Source organism: Chlorocebus sabaeus, chromosome 19 (assembly GCF_047675955.1).
Source record: "Chlorocebus sabaeus isolate Y175 chromosome 19, mChlSab1.0.hap1, whole genome shotgun sequence".
Lineage (NCBI taxonomy): Eukaryota > Metazoa > Chordata > Mammalia > Primates > Cercopithecidae > Chlorocebus > Chlorocebus sabaeus.
In genome coordinates, this window is record NC_132922.1 from 8,698,991 (window position 1) to 8,714,616 (window position 15,626).

The window sequence follows — 15,626 nt, forward strand, 5'->3', positions numbered from 1 at the left end:
TGCTTTTGTTTAATTTAAAGCAAATGCGTCTCTTCCTTCTCCCATTCTAACCCCCAAAGGGTAGCTCTGGTTCTCCAGAGGAGGCCATGATCAGATCCGGTCTGTCCCATTCCTAGCCTCTCGATGGCCACGCAGTTGGGAAGCAAGCAAAATTCAGGGTTCTTCCGCCACTCCTCTGGGCAGGTAGAGTGTGGCCAGTGTATGGAGACAGTCAGATTTATTCAAGTTGATATGAGGACATACTTCCAATCAACATTAAGGGTTATAAAAAAATAATGGAATGTTAATGGACTTTTTTAGAGAGTAGAAATACTGGAAGGAATGTTGTGAAGTAGAAATAAGCAATTATAAATGAGTTCTGTGTTCATCAATTTAGGGCAGCAGAAATGGCAGATTAATGGTGTTTTAATCGCTACATGAAGCAGTCCATTTCTCATTTCACTCTGCCAGGATGGAGGTGTGGGTGGGTACGTTGTGTTGGCCGTAGGACCAAGCTTGGGCAACTGAACAGGACCTGCATAGAAATGATGGCTTTTTTGAGCTAGTTGCATTCTCATTCTGGTCTTGGCATTAATACAGTTAAAATGATAGATTTCAGGTGTCAAGGGCTAAACCACAAAACTTGAAAAATACGTTATCTTGAGGAAAATATTTTCCTGACAGCAAATGTTTGTCATTTTGCCTTTTATTGTTTTGTCCCCTTTTGATTGGCTTGAGTGGAGTACTTGGAATTGTTCTAGGTCTTTCCTTAAATTGACTTCAGAAATGACCTTCACTGGGGAGTGGCAGTGATACGCACATGCCTCCTGACTCGCTTCTGCCTTCTGCAGTTCGCCTCAACTGCTCAAGTGCCTTTTCGTTCCTTCAGTGTTTTAATTGATTTTGTTAAAACAGTTTTATGTTCACAGCAGGATTAAGCTGAAGGCACAGAGAGTTCCCATATAACCCCTTACCCCCCCTATGCATACCTTCCCCTCTATCAACATCCCAGCCAGAGTGGCACATTTGTTACAACTGATGGATACATTGTTATCACCCAAAGTCCATAGTTCATACTAGGGGCCACTCCTGGTGGACATTTTATGGCTTTTGACACGTGTGAAGACCTGGATCTGGCAGGGCGTGGTGGCTCATGCCTATAATCCCAGCATTTTGGGAGGCTCAGGGGGGCAGATCAAGGCTTGAATTCGAGAACAGCCTGGGCAACATGGCAAAACCCCATCTCTACATAAAAATACAAAAATTAGCTGGGCGTGATGATGCACGCCTGTAGTCTCAGCTATTTGGGAGGCTGAGATGGGAGAATCGCTTGAGCCCAGGAGGTCGAGGCTACAGTGAGCCGTGATCGCGCCACCACACTCCAGCCTGGGCAACAGCAAAATCCTGTCTCAAAAAAAAAGACGTGGACCCACCATTATCCAGAGTAGTTTCACTGCCCCAGGGATCCTCTGTCCCACTGTTCATTCTTCCTTCCCCCCCCTCCCTCACTACTGAGCCTTTTTCCAAAGTTATGCCTTTTCCAAAGTGTCCTATAGTTGAGATTATATAGTAGGTAGCCTTTTTAGATTGGCTTCATCCACTTAGTAATGTGCATTTAAGGTTCAACCATGTCTTTTCATGACTTGATAGCTTGTTTCTTTTTAGTGACAAATAATTCCATTGGCTGTACCACAGTTTATCCATTCGCCTGCTGAAGAACATCTTGGTTGCTTTCAAGTTCTGACAACTAAAGATGAAGCTGCTGTAAACATCCCTTTGCTGGTTTTTGTGTGGGCATAAGGTCTCAACTCCTTTGGGTAAGTACAGGAAGCACAGTTGGTGGATTGTATGGTAAGAGTATGTCTAGTTTTGTAAAAAATTGCCAAACTGTCTGGATCACCTGAGGTCAGGAGTTTGAGACCAGCCCGGCCAACATGGTGAAACCCTGTCTCTACTAAAAATACACAAATCAGCCGGACATGGTGGTTCACACCTGCAGTCCCAGCTACTCGGGAGGCTGAGGTGGGAGGATTGCTTGAACCTAGAAGGCAGAGGTTCCAGTGAGCTGAGATCACACCACTGCACTCCTAGCCTGGGTAACAGAGTGACTGAGACTCCGTCTCAAAAAAAAAAAAAAATTGAAGAATGGAAAAGAAATTGCCAAACTGTCTTCCAAAGTGTCCGTACCATTTTGTACTCCCACCAGCAATGAATGAGAGTTCCTGATGGTCCACATCCTTGCCAGCATTTGGTGGTGTCAGTGTTCTGGATTTAAGCCATTCCAACAGGTGTGTATGTGGCCATTTATTTTTTGAATAAAAGTTTTTAAATTGTGGCTAAAAAAATTTACCATCATAATAGTTATGGTACAGTTTAGTGGTGGTAAGTGTGTTCACATTGTTGTGCAGCCAATCTTCAGAACTTTTTCATTTTATGAAACTCAAACTTTACCCATTAAACTGCCCCCCTGCAGGCCCATCCTGCCCCTGGACTTTCCATCTCTGTTTCTAGGGTACAGGCAGCCCTCAGTACCCACAGGCTCCACATCCACAAACTCAGCCACACATCGAAGATACTTCTAAAAAAAAGTATAACAACTAAAAATACAAATAAGAGCAGTACAATATAGCAACTATTTACATAGTATTTACACTGTATTAGGTATTATAAATAATCTAGAGATGATTTAAAGTATACAGGAGCATATGCATAGGTATACTATGCAATTTTACATAAGGAACTTGAGCATCCTTGGATTTCGGTATTTACCGGGGATCCAGGCACCAGTCCCCTCCAGGATACCCAGAGATAACTATTCCACTGCCCATAATCCCACCCCCTTGCAGCTGTGGAAACTCAGAGGTGCTGCTCTGAGGGCAGACCCTGCCACTCAGCACTCGGGGACGAGTCAGACCCAACAGAAACCTGTCCCATGGGAGGAGCTGGGAATTGGAGGGTCCCTCCCAGTGGCATTGCTGTGCCTGGCAGGGGGAAGGGCAAGAACAAGTAAAATGCTTAACTTTACTACCCTTCCAGTGCAGTCCCTTCCTGGCTCTGCATCAGCTGGCATTGCAGCGTCCTAACTAGTCTCTAAAATTCTCACAATGATGTTTTGGTTCCTATAGCTTTGTTAACCCTGAGCTCTCCAGGAGAATGAGCCCGGAGTTTCCTAGTCTACCACTTGCTGATGTATTTTCACACCATCTCACTTGGCAATGTCCAGAGGGCCTGCCAGGGCACAGTACACTTTTCACCGTGACACAAGCAGTCCCAGTGTTGAGGGAAGGCAGGTTGGATCTATTCCCTAAAAATAATCCCAGAAACTTCTATACTGACCATTAATAGGATGTAATGTCCAAACAGTATAGAGTAGTAGCTTAGCATACACTTTAGACATGGACTCTAACACTGCTCTGTGACTTGAACCTTGTTATGTAATCTCTGAACCTCGGTCTCTGCCTTGGGGACCATAAAACCACCTCCTTAGGGGGCTGTGGGAGGATTAATGAGCTGGAGCACATACAGTCTGACCAGCAGTTTCTGGCACATAAGTGCCCTATCAATGGAAGCCACAGGTGCACAATGATTGGAAAAGGCCATAGGCATCATTATCGAAGGTTTTCCTCATGCTGCTGTATCTTGAATTACAGGCCTCTGGCTGGTAAAGAGGACACTCGGGAGGACACTGCCTACGTTGCAGGCACGCCTGTCCCTGCCGTTCATACCCCCATCATGATGACTGCTTGAGCAGGTGGTCTGACACCTCAAAAGGCCAAGAGTGCATACAGGTAATGTATAAAGGGCCACCAGTCCCTGCACCTTGATTCTCTCACAGTCCGAGGTAGAAGGGTGCTGCCACGTAGGACAGGAACATTCATTCAGTTGAGGCCAATTTGGGAGGCCACAAGCCAGATCTGAGAAGTCCCCAGATGGACATGGGTCTTGCTCTCTGTCAGTTGAGTGGCCTCAAAACTTCTGTTGGGCCAGGTGGCTCATGCATCTAATCCCAACACTTTGGGAGACCAACGCAGGAGGATCACTTGAAGCCAGGAGTTCAAGACCAGAGTGGGCAACATAGAACCCATCTCAACAAAAAAATTAGCCAAGCATAATGGTGTGCACCCGTAGTTCCAGCTACTTGGGAGGCGAAAATAGGAGGATCTCTTGACTGAGCACAGGAGTTTGAGGCTGCAGTGAGCTTTGATCACACCTCTGCACTCCAGCGTGGGCAACAGAGCAAGCCCCTGTCTCTCAAAAAAACTTTTTTTTTTTTTAATTTTAAATACACTGTTCTCCCTACCTTTTGTTCCCCAGATCCAGTCTTCATCCAGACCTGAAAAGACCTAGGCTCCAGCTGCCAGCCTCCTGCTGCCCCTCAGGCCACCTGCACAGGAAATTCCAGGGGTGGCTTTTTCCCACTGCCAGTGCTGTGGCCTACGGTGCTAGGCAGCCCCTCAGTCAGCTAGACAAAGTTCTCCATGAATCCTTCACAGAAAGTCCTGTTCCAGCCTGGGGCAGAGTCCCCATGACCCTCATGGTACCGCTGGCTTCTCATGTCAGCTATGTTACCTTCCTGCTCCTCAAGGTCATGATTACGGTGGGGCATTGGTCCACTCACAGCCTTCCCACCATGCTCCCAGTACACAGCTCAGCACCCAGTACAACCCATATCGCCAGCTTGGGTGGAGCTCTCATGCCAGGTCACTTCTCACCCATTACCCTAACCTGGGTAGGCACCAAGAGCAAGCAGCAGGGTCAAGGACCTCTGGAGCAGCCCCTACCCACCCTGGCCTGACCCTGCACCCACTGGCAGCACAGTCAACACAGCAGGTTGGCTCACAGCAGAGGGCAAAGGCCATGATCAGTTTCCTTTATAAGGGAATGATCATGCACTTCATGTGCTGAGAGTGTCCTGCCTGGTCCTCTGTGGCTGGTGGGGTGGGGGAGCCAGGTGTGTCTAGAGGAGCCCAGTGGGCAGCAAGGCAGTCATGGGGCTGGATGCACTGGTGCCCCTGGCCGTGACAGTGGCCATCTTCCTGCTCCTGGTGGACCTGATGCACCGGCGCCAACACTGGGCTGCACGCTACCCGCCAGGTCCCCTGCCACTGCCGGGGCTGGGCAACCTGTTGCATGTGGACTTCAAGAACACACCATACTGCTTCGACCAGGTGAGGGAGGAGGTCCTGGAGGGTAGCAGAGGTCCTGAGGATCCTCCACCAGCAGCAAACGTGGTGGGTAGAGCCACAGTCTGGACCAGAAGCCAGGCTGAGAAGGGGAAGCAGATTTGAGGGACTTCCTGGGGGAGGGCATTTATACATGGCATGAAAGATGAGATTTTCCAAAGTCCAAGAAAAAGTGGGGCAAGGGCCTGGAGGTGGGGCTGGACTTGGCAATGGGCGTGCAATCCCATTGGGCAGCATATGTTATGGAGTACAAAGTCCCTTCTGCTGACACCAGAAGGAAAGGCCCTGGGACTGGAAGACAAGTGAGGGTCCTATGTGCCGTTTAAATCAGGAAATCAGGCTGCGCGTGGTGCCTCACACCTGTAATCCCAGCACTTAGGGAAGCCAAGGTGGATGGATCACCTGAGGTCAGGGGTTCCAGACAAGTCTGGCCAACATGGCGAAACCCCGTCTCTATTAAACATACAAAAAATTAGTTGGGCACAGTGGTACATGCCTTTAATCCCAGCTACTCAGGAGGCTAAGGCAGAATTGCTGGAACCTAGGAGGCAGAGGTTGTAGTGAGTGGAGATTGTGCCATTGCACTGCAACCTGGGTGACAGAGCCAGACAATGTCTAAATAAATGAATAAGTAAGAAATCAACGGCTGGGCACGGTGGCTCACACCTGTAATCCCAGCATCTTGGGAGACTGAGGCGGGGGAATCACAAGGTCAGGAGTTGGAGACCAGCCTGGCCAACATGGTGAAACCTGTCTCTACTAAAAATACAAAAATTAGCCGGTTGCGGTGGCGGGCACCTGTAATCCCAGCTACTTGGGAGACTGAGGCAGGAGAATTGCTTGAACCCGGGAGGTGGAGGTTGCAGTGAGCCAAGATAGCACCATTGCACTCCAACCTGGGTGACAGAGCCAGACATGGTCCAAAGAAATGAATAAGTTAGAAATCAAGGATGAAGGGATATAGTGACCCGGTTCAAACCTTTTGCACTGTGGGTCTTCAGGCCTCACTGCTCACCAGCATGGACCATCAGCTGTAAAATGGGATGCTAACTGGGGCCTATTGGCAATTTCGGTGACTCTTGCAAAGTCATAGCTGGGTGATGCATCCAAACTGAGTTCATCGTAGAAGGTGTGACCCCCACGCCCCAGGATCAGGAGGCTGGGTCTCCTCCTTCCACCTGCTCCTGATATCACCGGGGGTCGCCCAAGGCTCACTTGGGACTAGGACCTGCAGTCTGGGGGGACCCTGGCTTGACGGAGGCCCTGACCCTCCCTCTACAGCTGCGGCGCCGCTTCGGGGACGTGTTCAGCCTGCAGCTGGCCTGGACGCCGGTGGTCGTGCTCAATGGGCTGGCGGCCGTGCGCGAGGCGCTGGTGACCTGCGGCGAGGACACTGCCGACCGCCCGCCTGTGCCCATCTACCAGGTCCTGGGCATCGGGCTGCGCTCCCAAGGCAAGCGGCGGTGGGGGACAGACACCTCGTTTCCGTGGGCCCTGAGTGGGCGGTGACCGTAGCCCAAGCTGGGCCGAGAGGGCGCGGGGTCGTGGAGTTGGGACACAGAAAAAGCCCAGAGAGTGGGTTGGGGACAGCGGACCGGGAAACCACTTCCACGGGGGAGGTGCGAGTGTGTGGGCGGGAGGAGGCGGGGCTTGTGAGTGGGTGGGGCAACTGCACAGACCTGCCAGGATCCTGGTTAAGAGCAGCCCGACCTTTCCCAACTGGAAGCCGGTGTCCCAGCTGTGCTGCGGGCTCAATATGGGCAGGGCAGGGCGGGCGGGATCTTCCCTGAGTGGAAAGGCAGTCAGGGTCGGAAGAGCCAAGGTGGGGCCAAGACCCAAGCAAGGTAGGTGAGCAAAGAGCAGGCCCAGTGCCCTGCTGGATGCAGCAAGGGACCACGGAAGACCAGGAAAACCACAGGGTTGTAGTGGGCGGTGGAGGGCGGGGCCAAGGCCTTCATGGCCACGCCCACGTGTCCATCCCGCCCCCAGGGGTGTTCCTGGCGCGCTACGGGCCCGCGTGGCGCGAGCAGAGGCGCTTCTCCGTGTCTACCTTGCGCAGCTTGGGCCTGGGCAAGAAGTCGCTGGAGCAGTGGGTGACCGAGGAGGCCGCCTGCCTCTGTGCCGCCTTCGCCGACCAAGCCGGTGGGTGATGGGCAGAGGGGCACAAGGCGGGAACTGGGAAGGTGGGGGACGGGGAAAGCGACCCCTGACCCGCATCTCCCGCCCCCAGGATGCCCCTTTCGCCCCAATGGCCTCCTGGACAAAGCGGCGAGCAACGTAATTGCCTCCCTCACCTGCGGGTGCCGCTTTGAGTACGACGACCCTCGCTTCCTCAGGCTGCTGGACCTAGCACAGGAGGGATTGAAGGAGGAGTCGGGCTTCCTGCCCCAGGTGCGGAGCGAGGGACCGCAGGGTCTCTGCAGGGCGAGCTCCTGAGAGGTGCCCGGGCTGCAGCGGGGCCTCAGAGGAGTGGGTTTGCATAGAAGGGTTTGGGAAAGGACATTCCAGGAGAGCTCACTGCTAGAGGAAGGGCCTGGAGGAGGAGGGGAAATCTCAGACACCGTGAGGGGAGAGGTATGCCTGGGTCAGGGGGCACCAAGAAAGGCCAAGGACCCTGTGCCTCCTGTCCGCATTGGAGATTTTTATTTTAGATTTCTCCTCTGGCAGCCCAAGGCAAGGAGAGAGGGTGGAGGCTGGTACTTGAGGAGGAACTTGGGGAGGTCAGTGGTGGAGACAGGCCGGCCCTGGGTCTTCCCTGGAGACAGCTGGGGCCTGAGACTGGTCCAGGTGAACGCAGAGCACAGGAGAGATTGAGACCCCGTTCTGTGTCTGGTGTAGGTGCTGAATGCCATCCCCCTCCTCCTGCGCATCCCAGCGCTGGCTGGCAAGGTCCTACGCTCCCAAAAGGCTTTCCTGACCCAGCTGGATGAGCTGCTGACCGAGCACAGGATGACCTGGGATCCAGCCCAGCCACCCCGAGACCTGACTGAGGCCTTCCTGGCAGAGATGGAGAAGGTGAGAGCGGCTGCCACGGTGGGGACCAAGGGTGGTGGGTTGAGCTCCTGGGAGGAATGAGGAGTGGCCAGGCAAAAGGTGGGGCCACTGGATTACCTGGTGAGTGGCACCTGGGCTGACAGGTGCAGAATGGGAGGACATTTGGGGGCTTTCCCACTCTGTCCCCGAGTACCCTCTCGGCCCTGCTCAGGCCAAGGGGAACCCTGAGAGCAGCTTCAATGAAGAGAACCTGCGCATGGTGGTGGCTGACCTGTTCTCTGCTGGGATGGTGACCACCTCAACCACGCTGGCCTGGGGCCTCCTGCTCATGGTCCTGCACCCGGATGTGCAGCGTGAGTCCAGCTGGGGCCAAGTGCAGGGGGCAAGGGAGAAAGGGTACAGGCGGGAGCCCCTGAGCTTAGCTGGGACACCCAAGGCTCCCAGCACAGGCTTGACCAGTCTCCTGTAAGCCTGACCTCCTCCAACACAGGAGGCAGGAGAGGGTCAGGGCTGGTCCCCTGAGTGCTGACCCATTGTGGGTTCGCATGTCTGTCCAGGCCGTGTCCAACAGGAGATCGACAACGTGATAGGGCAGGTGCGGCGACCAGAGATGCGTGACCAGGCTCGCATGCCCTACACCACTGCCGTGATTCACGAGGTGCAGCGCTTTGGGGACATTGTTCCCCTGAATATGCCCCACATGACATCCCGTGACATCGAAGTGCAGGGCTTCCTCATCCCTAAGGTAGGCCTGGAGCCCTCCTCACCCCAGCTCAGCACCAGCCCCTGGTGGTAGCCCCAGCATGGCCACTGCCAGGTGGGCCCACTCTGGGAACCCTGGCCACCCAGTCCTCAATGCCATCACATCAACTGTCCCAGCCTGGGTGTCGGGTGCAGAGTAGAGGCAGGGCTGGCCTGTCCATACAGAACCCCAGTCTAGTGGGGTAGACAGATCAGGACCTGCCAGAATATTGGAGCACCCCAGTGCCTGTAGGGAGAGGGGGCAGCGTGGGCGCCCCTGGGAGGTGTGACTGCGCCCTGCCATGGGGTCAGAGAGGGTGCCCAGGAGCTTTTCGGGTGCCGGACTAGTTGACAGAGTCCAGCTGTGTGCCAGGCAGTGTGTCCCCCCTGTGTGTTTGGTGGCAGGGGTCCCAGCATCCTAGAGCCCCGTCCCCACTCTCACCCTGCATCTCCTGCCCAGGGGACGACGCTCTTCACCAACCTGTCATCGGTGCTGAAGGATGAGGCCGTCTGGGAGAAACCCTTCCGCTTCCACCCCGAACACTTCCTGGATGCTCAGGGCCACTTTGTGAAGCCAGAGGCCTTCCTGCCTTTCTCAGCAGGTGCCTGTGGGGAGCCCGGCTCCCTGCCTGCTTCCATGGAGTCTTGCAGGGGTATTGCCTGGAAGCCAGGCTCACTGACACCCCTCCCCTCCCCTCCACACAGGCCGCCGTGCATGCCTTGGGGAGCCCCTGGCCCGTATGGAGCTCTTCCTCTTCTTCACCTGCCTGCTGCAGCGCTTCAGCTTCTCGGTGCCCGCCGGACAGCCCAGGCCCAGCCACTCTCATGTGGTCGGCTTTCTGGTGACCCCATCCCCCTACGAGCTTTGTGCTGTGCCCCGCTAGAGTTGGGCATCAAGCCCCCAACTTGCTCCTCAGCTGGGACCCTGTTGTACAGAAAATGAATCTAGTGGCTCCCACTTGGTTTCTGAATCCATTCTGGGCCACTGCCAAGGTCCTGGTTGTGTTGAGTCACCTGCCTGATGTCAGCGCTCACCCCTCACCTGTCACCTCATTCTTTTTTTTTTTTTTTTTTTTTTTTTTGAGATGGAGTCTACTCTGTCACCCAGGCTGGAGTGCAGTGGTGCAATCTCAGCTCATTGCAACCTCCACCTCCCGAGTTCAAGCAATTCTCGTGCATCAGCTTCCCGAGTAGCTGGGATTACAGGCACCCGTTACCACCCCTGGCTAATTTTTGTCTTTTTAGTAGTGATGGGTTTCTCCATGTTGGCCAGTCTGGTTTCAAACTCCTGACTTCAGGCGACCCACCACCCTCAGCCTCCCAAAGTGCTGGGATTACAGGTGTGAGCCACTGAGACTGGCCTCACCTCATTCATTCTTATCTGGACACCTGACTTTACTTGAGATACAGGCATAGTGATTCTCAGCAGGCGACAGCCTACCCCCACGTCACGCCCAGAGACCCATCACTGGCTGCCTGGCTTGGCAACAAAGTCCAAGCATATGTCTTGGCTGGGTGGATATGAATAGGCATATGCCAGGAATCAGCCCATTCCCTGGCTAGGGTGGGAGACTGTGTTGTGGTCCCCCAGACCACCCTCAGGTTCGGTGATTTGCTAGAAGGTCTCACACACCTAGAAAAGCTGTTATCCTTCCTGTTACAGTTTATTACAGAGAAGGGTACAGATTAAAGTCAGCAAAGATGAAAGGCACAGGGGCCACAGTCCAGAATAACCAGGCTGAGGCTGCAGCTCTCTTTCCTGGTGGACTCCTACAAGCAGTGCTTAATTCTCCCCCAACAGCAAGTGACGTGGAGAGCACTGCCAGCCATGGAAGCTCACCTGAGCCTTGGTGTCCAGGGTTTTTGTTGGGACACAAAAACCCAGGCTTGAGCCCCCCAACATGGCTGACCTCAGTTACTCAGTCTCTAGCCCCTCCTGAAGTCAGATGGATACAGGCCAAGGGCCCCACCCCCGGTCACATTGTTGGCATAAACTGTGTTGTATGATCCAAGGCCCCAGCTATGTACAAAGGCACTATTTCAGGCAGGACATTCCAAGGCCTTAGCAGATATCTCCCAACAGCCTGTCAAGAGTCAGTTTGGACTCTTGGTCCAATGGTTTGCATTGTGCAAGGAATGACTTCCCCCGTTTTTACTACACAGGCCACCCCTCTTGGCTCTAACAGCAAAATGATACTAGTTTGAGCATCTCTGTGTGTGTGTGTGTGTGTGTGTTTTGTTTTTTTGTTTGTTTTATTGAGACAGGGTCTTGCTCTGTCACTGAGGCTGGAGTGCAGTGATGCCATCAGGGCTCACCGCAGCCTTCACTTCTGGGTTCAAGCAATCCTCCCATCTCAGCCTCCCTAGTAGCTAGAACTGCAGGCACATGCCACCATGCTCTGCTAATTTTTGTATTTTTTGTAGAAACGGGGTTTTCACCATGTTGGCCAGACTGGTCTCAAACTCCTGATCTCAGGTCATCTGGCTGCCTCAGCCTCCCAGAGTGCTGGGATTACAGGTGTGAGCTACTGTGCCCAGCCAAATTTCCTTCCTAATTTCTTCATTGAACCACTGGTCATTCCAGAGCATATTGTTTAATTTTCACGTGTTTGTATAGTTCCCAGAATTCCTCTTGTTGATTTCTACTTTTATTCTGTTGTGGTCAGAGAAGATGCTTGATATTATTTTAACTTTTTTAATGTTTTAAGACTTGCTTTGTGACCTAACATATGGTGTATCTCTGAGAATGATCCATGTGCTGAGGAGAAGAACAGGTATTCTGCTGACTTTGGATGAAGTGTTCTGTAAATATCTAGTAGGTCCATTTGTTCTGTAGTGCACGTTAAGTCTAATGTTTTCTTGCTGGGCTTTCATCTGGGACGTCCGGCCAATGCTGAATGTGGGGTGTTGAAGTCCCCAGCTATTATTGCATTAAGGTCTATCTCTTGAGCTCTAATAACATTTGCTTTATGTGCTCCAGTGTTGTGTGCATATATATTTACAATTGTTATATTCTGTTGCTGGATGACCTTCTTTGTCTCCTCTTGCAGTTTTTGTTTGTTTTATTTTGCTTGTGAGATGGAGTCTCACTCTGTCACCCAGGCTGGAGTGCAGTGGCACAATCTCGGCTCACTGCAAGCTCCGCCTCCCAGGTTCAAGCCATTCTCCCGCCTCAGCCTTCCAAGTAGCTGGAACTATAGGCACGCACCACCACGCCCAGCTAATTTTTTGTATTTTTAGTAGAGATGGGGTTTCACCATGTTAGCCAGGATGGTCTCAATCTCCTGACCTCGTGATCCACCCACCTCAGCCTCCCAAAGTGCTGGGATTACAGGCGTGAGCCACCATGCCCGGCCTCCTCTTACAGTTTTTGTCTTAAAATCTATTTTGTCTAAATATTGCTACTCCTGCTCTTTTTTGTTTTTCATTGGCGTGGAGTATCTTTTTCTATCCCTTTATTTTCAGTCTATGTGTATCTTTTTTTTTTTTGAGATGGAGTCTCGCTCTGTCGCCCAGGCTGGAGTACAGTGGCATCATCTCAGCTCACTGCAAGCTCCGCCTCCTTGGTTCAAGCCATTCTCCTGCCTCAGCCTCCCAAGTAGCTGGGACTACAGGTGCATACCACCATGCCCAGCTAATTTTTTGTATTTTTCATAGAGACGGGGTTTCACCGTGTTAGCCAGGATGGTCTTGATCTCCTGACCTCGTGATCTGCCCACTTCAGTCTCCCAAAGTGCTGAGATTACAGGCGTGAGCCACTGTGCCCAGCCTATGTGTATCTTTATAGGTGAAGTGTGTGTCTTCTAGGCAACAAAGCATTGGGCCTTGCTTTTTCATCCATTCAGCTACTCTGTGTCTTTGTATTGGAGAGTTTAGTCCATTTACATTCAATGTTGTTATTGCTAAGCAGGGACTTACTCCTGCTGTTTTGTTATTTGTTTTCTCACTGTTTTGTGGTTGTCTTTTTTTTTTTTTTTTCCTTCTTGTCTTTTAATGAAGGCGATTTTCTTCGGTGGTATGATTTAATTTCTTGCTTTCTTGTGTGTGTGTATCCATTGTTTGTTTTTTCTTTTTGAGACACAGTCTCACATACTGTGTGCTTTTTGATTTGAGGTTGCCATGAGACTTGCAAATATTATCTTATAACTCATTATTTTAAACTGATGACAACTTAACTCTGATTGCACAAACAAACATAAAGCAAAAAAAAAAAAAACTAATAAAAACTCTACACTTTAACTTCATCCCGGCGCTTTTTAACTTTTTGTTGTTTCTCTTTGTCTTTTTTTGTTTTTGAGATAAAGTCTTGCTCTGGCCGGGCGCGGTGGCTCAAGCCTGTAATCCCAGCACTTTGGGAGGCCGAGACGGGCGGATCACGAGGTCAGGAGATCGAGACCATCCTGGCTAACACGGTGAAACCCCGTCTCTACTAAAAATACAAAAAAAAAAAACTAGCCGGGCGAGGTGGCGGGCGCCTGTAGTCCCAGCTACTCCGGAGGCTGAGGCAGGAGAATGGCGTAAACCCGGGAGGCGGAGCTTGCAGTGAGCTGAGATCCGGCCACTGCAGTCCAGCCCGGGCTACAGAGCAAGACTCCGTCTCAAAAAAAAAAAAAAAAAAGTCTTGCTCTGTTGCCCAGCCTGGAGTGCAGTGACACGATCTCGGGTCACTTTAACCTCCACCTCCCAGGTTCAAGCGATTCTCCTGCCTCAGCCTCCTGGGTAGCAGGCACCCACCACCATGCCCGGCTAAATTTTTTGTATTTTTAATAGAGATGGGGTTTCACCATGTTGGCCAGGCTTGTCTCAAACTCTTGCCCTCAGGTGATCCACCTACCTCGGCCTCCCAAAGTGCTGGGATTACCTGCATGAGCCACTGGGTCCAGCCTCTTTATGTCTTACTGTACTGTTTATGTCTTGAAAAGTACTTGTTATTTTTGATTGGTTCATCATTTAGTCTTTCTAATTAAAATAAGAGTAGTTTACACACCACAATTACAGTATTATAATACTCTGTTTTTCTGTGTGCTTACTATTACCAGTGAGTTTTGTACCTTTAGATGATTTCTTATTGGTCATTAACATCCTTTTTTTTCAGATTGAAAAACTCCCTTTAGCATTTCTTGTGGGATAGGTCTGGTGTTGATGAAATCTCGCAGCTTTTGTTTGTCTAGGAGGGTCTTTATTTCTCCTTCCTGTTGGAAGGACATTTTTGCCAGATATGCTTTTCTAGGGTAAAAGTTTTTTTTTCCTTCAGCACTTTAAATATATCATGCCACTGTCCCCTGGCCTGTAAGGTTTCCACTGGAAAGGTGACTACCCCATGTCATGTATTGGAGCTCCATTGCATGTTATTTGCTTCTTTTCTCGCTGCTTTTAGGTTCCTTTCTTTATCCTTGACCTTTGGGAGTTTAATTATCCAGATGCCTTGAGGTCATCTTCTTCTTTGGGTTAAATCTGCTTGGTGTTCTATAAACTTCTTGTACCTGAAAGTTGATATCTTTCTCTAGGTTTGGGATGTTCTCTGTTATTATCCTTTTGAATAAACTTTCTACCCCTATGTCTTTCTATTTTTTTTTTTTATTTTTATTTTTTAGGTGGAGTCTCACTTTGTCACCCAGGTTGGAGTGCAGTGGTGCAATCTTGGCTTACTACAACCTCTGCCTCCTGGGTTCAAGCAGTTCCCTGCCTCAGCCTCCTGAGTAGCTGGGATTACAGAACCCTGCCATGACGCCCGGCTAATTTTCATATTTTTAGTAGAGATGGGGTTTCACCATCTTGGCCAGGCTAGTCTCAATCTCCTGACCTTGTGATCCACCCGCCTCGGCCTCCCAACATGCTGGGATTAGAGGTGTGAGCCACCACACCCGGGCCCCTCTGTCTTTCTCTACCTCCTCTTTAAGGCCAATAACTCGTAGATTTGCCCTATGCTTTAATAACTTTAATTATGATTTAGTAATAGATTTGCCCATAGATTTAAAACTCTGATGAATTCTTCAGTATGTCAGTTGCATTTTTTAACTCTAGAATTTCTTCTGGATTCTTTTTAATTATTTCAGTTACTTTGTTAAATGTATCTGATAGAATTCTGAATTCCTTCTCTGTGTTACCTTGAATTTCCTTAAGGTCCCTCAAAACAGCTATTTTGAATTCTTTGTAAGGTCACATGTCTCTGTTTCTCTGGGATTGGTCCCTGGCACCTTAGTTTGTTTGGTGGGATCATGTTTTCCTGGCTGATCTCGAGACTTGTGGATGTTTGCTGGTGTCTGGGCATTGAAGAGTAAGGTATTTATCGTAGTTCTTGCTGTCCGGGCTTGTTTGTGTCTGTCCTTCTTGAGGATGATTTCCAGGTATTTGAAGGGACTTGGGCCCCACGATCAATAATGCTGTGGTTTTGGGGTTTGTTTTTGTGTTTTTGTTTTTTGTCTTTGTTTTTTTTTTGAGACAGAGTCTCACTCTGTTGCCCAGGCTGGAGTGCAGTGGCGCAATCTCGGCTCACTGCAAGCTCCGCCTCCTGGGTTCACACCATTCTCCTGCCTCAGCCTCCCGAGTAGCTGGGACTACAGGCACCCGCCACCATGCCTGTCTAATTTTTTGTATTTTCTAGTAGAGATAGGGTTTCACTGTGTTAGCCAGGATGGTCTCGATCTCCTGACCCCGTGATCCCGTCTTGGCCTCCCAGAGTGCTGGAATTACAGGCGTGAGCCACCGCGCCCAGCCGTGTTTGTGTTT

The 15,626-nt window shown here is 50.8% G+C and overlaps 1 protein-coding gene across 1 annotated transcript; it reads left to right on the plus strand.

The window, feature by feature from the left end:
- Window positions 1–79: 79 nt before the first annotated feature.
- Window positions 80–13,354, plus strand: CYP2D8 (cytochrome P450 family 2 subfamily D member 8). Its single transcript, XM_073006656.1, has 9 exons — window positions 80–5,147; window positions 6,444–6,615; window positions 7,152–7,304; window positions 7,393–7,553; window positions 8,001–8,177; window positions 8,368–8,509; window positions 8,714–8,901; window positions 9,358–9,499; window positions 9,603–13,354. The coding sequence occupies exons 1-9, from the start codon at window positions 4,968–4,970 to the stop codon at window positions 9,779–9,781; spliced, it is 1,494 nt and encodes a 497-aa protein (XP_072862757.1). The 5' UTR covers window positions 80–4,967; the 3' UTR covers window positions 9,782–13,354.
- Window positions 13,355–15,626: the final 2,272 nt, after the last annotated feature.